Source organism: Chlamydotis macqueenii, chromosome 6 (assembly GCF_036417535.1).
Source record: "Chlamydotis macqueenii isolate bChlMac1 chromosome 6, bChlMac1.mat, whole genome shotgun sequence".
Taxonomy (NCBI): Eukaryota; Metazoa; Chordata; class Aves; order Otidiformes; family Otididae; genus Chlamydotis; species Chlamydotis macqueenii.
The window spans coordinates 39,690,058-39,694,227 of NC_141561.1; the positions used below are offsets into that span (position 1 = coordinate 39,690,058).

General features: G+C 58.2%; 1 protein-coding gene across 1 annotated transcript; it reads right to left on the reverse strand.

Moving 5' to 3' along the window:
• Window positions 1-466: 466 nt before the first annotated feature.
• PRLH (prolactin releasing hormone) lies at window positions 467-1,022 on the reverse strand. Its single transcript, XM_086751574.1, has 2 exons — window positions 923-1,022; window positions 467-639 (listed from the first exon to the last, which is right to left on the reverse strand). Exons 1-2 carry the CDS (start codon window positions 1,020-1,022, stop codon window positions 467-469), a joined length of 273 nt encoding a protein of 90 aa, XP_086607700.1.
• Window positions 1,023-4,170: the final 3,148 nt, after the last annotated feature.

Here is a 4,170-nt window from a genome sequence, read left to right on the forward strand (position 1 = left end):
GGGCCAGGACCCACAGGTAGGGACGCTGAGGTGGGGGGGTGGTCACCTTCTCACCCCCAAAGTGGAGAAAATGGTCCTGCTTGGAGACACAGCTCATGAGGGGACATTTGGGGACTGATGCATGGGGCCCCACATGCTCGCCGAATGTTTCTGACCCTGGCTATGGAAATGGGGTGGCTGTTTCGGAGCCCGAAATGAAGGTGTCGGGGGCACCCATGGGTGCTGGCGCGTTGCGGGGACCCCAGGGGATGCACCTGGGAAAGTGGGGGCCTGCAGGGCTTATTTTTGGGGTTTTTTTTGGGGGTATTGGGGGAATAAAGCTGAAAAACTGCCGCGAGACCAGCCATGCTGGGGGTCCCACCCCCTCCCCAACCCGCGGCACCCCCCCACCCTGTGCTGTGTTTCGGAGCAGAGAGGCTGGGACACGGAGGCTGAGAGGAGAAGGGCTTTTATTGTCGGCTTCAGCTCAGGGGCTCCGCTCCTCCCAGGGGGGCTGGGGGTGCGGGTGAAGGGGTGTGCAGTCTTGCTGCCTGCTGGCCCCCCTAAAACGGGTGCCCTTGCCCAGGGTTTGCCGCCTCCCGAATCGCCCCACCGGCCTGATCCCGCGCCCCGTGTACCAGGAGGGGTCAATGTCCGGGTCTGCAAGGCAAAAAACCGAGGAATTGTCACGGGGTGGGGAGGGGGACATGGAGGGGAGACAGGGCGTTGCACCTATGGGTGAGGGGGGGACAATAAATCCCAGGGGTGTGGGAAAAGGGGCTGGGGTGGGATAAAAGCTGTTGCAAAGGCTGTTTCAAAGCAAAGTTTTGCTTCTACGTAGTCACCCCCCCCTTGCCCTCTGCCCCTCACCCCATATGGAGCTGAGTCTGGGGATGCCGAAGGGGCCGGAAGGTAGGGAGTCCCTTACTCCTGCTCTCCTTACTCCTGATTTCCATGGAGCGCTCGTGGATGTGGCCGCGGGCGACGGGCAAGGTCAGGCAGGTGAGCAGCAGGCACAGGAGGCAGGCGGCCCCCAGCTTCATTCCCGTCTCGGCCCCAAAGCCTCCCGGTCCCCTTGGCTCTTCCGGCTGATCCCACGAAGACTGCAGCCTCCGACGCAGCTGCGGGAGCGAAGAGGTTTTTTTTTTGTTTTTGGCCATGACACCCTACTTGGGTGAAACGCGGTGGGGACGGCTGCGACGCAGGGGATGGGGTGACCGTGACAGCATCCCCTGGCCGGCTGCGATGCAACGGGGCTGGGGCAGCTCCATCAAAACCCAGGGGCTGTGCTGGGGCTGAGACCTCTGGGGAAAATCTCCCCTACAAACGCGAGTTGTACAATCCTTGTCTTAATTAAAATCAGTTTTTGTCCTAGCCTAGCACCTTAGGCCAGGCCTGGCCTCACCCCTTTCTGTCCAGGACCCCCAGTGTACCCATAGCTGTGGGACCCCGTAGCGTGGGAGATGGGCAGAGGTCCCCAGCACCTAAACGTGGGGCTGGAGGCACAAATGGGTTTTGCTACCGGATGCTGGGGTGATGGCCACCTCCACGCCCTCAGCACCCAACCCCAGAGCCGGCTGCCAAACCGATAAACCCAGAGCATCCCGTAACGCGCTTTATGGCACCCAGCGGGACCGCACAGAGCGGGCTGAGCTGCAGGCTTGATTTCTGCGACAAGGGAGCCGGGCGAGGGGCAGAAGCAGGAGAGCGGAGTTAAGCCAGACGCAGCAAGGACACGGCGGCAGCTTTATTTCCAAGGATTTTTGCAAAGGAGAAGTTTGCAGCGTGCCGGGCAGGAGTTGGTCCCGCGCTCAGTTTTGCTGCGGCCGCTGAACAAACACAAAGACGCGCGCACGCAGGCAAAGCAGCGTTGGGGAAATTATTCAGCGACAAAAAGCATCACGAGAGGGAGAGGAAAGCGGCGCTCAGCCACGCAGGGGGCTGCACTTACCGCCACGCAGCGAGGTGCCCTCTTGCCGTCTCGCGGTCGCTGTCTGAGCCGGAGTCCCCTCCAGTCACCGTTTTTATGGCCGGTTCCGTGCTGATGTCAGACACGAGGAACCACGCCGGGGCACCTCCCCTCCCCACCATCCTCGCTTCTCAGCACAGGGGTTTTCATGACTCAGAAGGTATGAACGTTTTATCTTCTGGTGGCCAGGGCAGATTTCTTGCGAATATGTTAATCCCTGTCCTTTATCCGGGAAAGTTTTCCGCCCCTCACTTTGCTTACAGGGAGCCCTTCACCCAAAACCCACCTTGGAGGGGCAGTGGGTGACGCCACCCCAAATGCACTGGGATCCAGCTGCGGAAAACCAGCTCCTCCACGGGGGTTATGCCGGGTGCCATCACCCTTCACCCTCAAACCAGCCCCCAAAAGCTGCTTGAGAGAAATCAGAAAATTAAACGCGGAGGAGGTGTGAAGGCTGGCACGTAGGCTGGCAGGAGTGGGCTCATCCCTGAGGTGCGGGGGTTTCAAACCTCCCAGTTTAAATGGGTTAAGCCACCCCCAGTTAAAGGTTTCTGGTGATGTTTGTTCTGCCAGACGGGACACTGGAGGAGCCAGCTTGGGTCCCCAGCACGGGGTGGCTGGTCGTGGTCCGAGCACACATCCAGGCAAAACTGGAATTACTGGGACTTTGAGGGTCATCCCTAAATGAGGACATCTCTGCATTGGCAGGATGGTAAAGACACCATCGCTGGTGGGGTGTGGGCAAGGGTAAGGGGTCTGTCCGCCACCTCGACATGGGGCTGGCATCGCCCCAGGGTGGATCATCTCCTGCCGCCGCTGGCTCCGATGCCCGAGTGTGGCCAGTGCCGGGGGACGGTCCCAGGAGCAGCGTGGGATGGAGGGTGACGGCGGCAGAGGGACATCAGCCTCAGGGAAAGGGATGAAGAGAGGAGGAAAAAACCCACCAGCCAGGGAAACCCAGACCCTGGACCACCACAAGGTTGTTACTATTATTTAATACGTGTAATATAATTAATTAATTATAATAAATAATATTTAACTCCTTGATGTTGCAGGCTTGTGTTTCGGGTGGCTTTGGCTCCCAGATTTGCTCCTGGGTTTTCATGCAAGTTGGAGGAGCCTATTTTGGGGTCAGCCCCTCCTTACCCCCGTGCTGCACAGCCCCTGTGCCCACCTGCCCTCACCGCTGGGTACCGCTGACCCGCGCTCACCCCACCCGCGGCTCCATGACCAGCGTCTGACGAGTCCCGTTGCCATTCCGTTATTTCCGTTCACCGCCTTCTCCTTGTGTCCTGCTTGGGTGCCGCTGCTTTTGGCTCCTTTCTGCTTTCGCTCGCCTGGTTTTAAAGTGAGGGGTGCACCCGCTGGTCAAGGGAGAGGAGGGGGAGAAAAAGAAGTAGGCTGAAAAAAACCGGACACTTCAAAATGGACACAAAATTGGCTTTATTGCGTGATTTAGTGTACATATATATCATCTACGCAGGCAGATGGGGCAGGAAATTGGGAAGTAACAACATGGGTGACTACAGCCTGAATGACGCCTTAGTTTGCGCCACTGAGGCTCGCTGCGAGGACTTCTTCTCTGGGTCAAGCATCCGAGCCGTTGTGTGGAAGGACTTGCGTTACGGCTGAAACCGGGTACAGCAGGAGGTGGGGTTGGGGAGAAGGCTGAACCCTGACACCAGAAGCGTGGGTGCTGTCCCGTAGCATCGCCCGGATCTTGGTGGAGCTCCCTTCTGCCAGCCAAGGAGCTGCCGTCCTAGCACCAAGGCTGGCTGAGCAACGAGAGATGCACCCAACGCCATGGTGTCTAGTAGATTTTCTCCACCAGCAGTGGTTTGCACTGACCTTTTTGAACTTCAGACCAGACTGGTCTGGGATGACTGGGGGACTGATTTCTAGACAGTTGGGAGCCTCTACTACTGCCAAAGCCGAACGAATGTGTTACTTGCATGAGAATTCACACTACGTCTCATCATTAAAGTGGTTTTAGTTCAGATGCACAGGGAGGGCTTAAAATGGTCCAGTCTGAGTGGCCATCGATGGGAAACTGCCAGCATCCATCTGACATCCCTGCTCCAGCTGCAAGTGATCCTCCCTGCATCGCCCGCTGCAGAGGGAGGGAGGTGGGGGCTATGAAAGACAGAGGCCAGCAGGCACCCAGCAAAATTTTTTAACGTGAACCTCCTTAACGTCGGGATGGGGGAAGAGGGCCACTCCAA

Bases quoted from the DNA above. Each gene is read 5' to 3' on its own strand.
- PRLH (XM_086751574.1), bottom strand. From the start codon at position 1,022: ATGAAGCTGGGGGCCGCCTGCCTCCTGTGCCTGCTGCTCACCTGCCTG. The intron at 640-922 runs GTAAGGAGAGCA...TTTGCCTTGCAG, and splicing joins GCGCTCCATGGAAATCAGGA to ACCCGGACATTGACCCCTCC.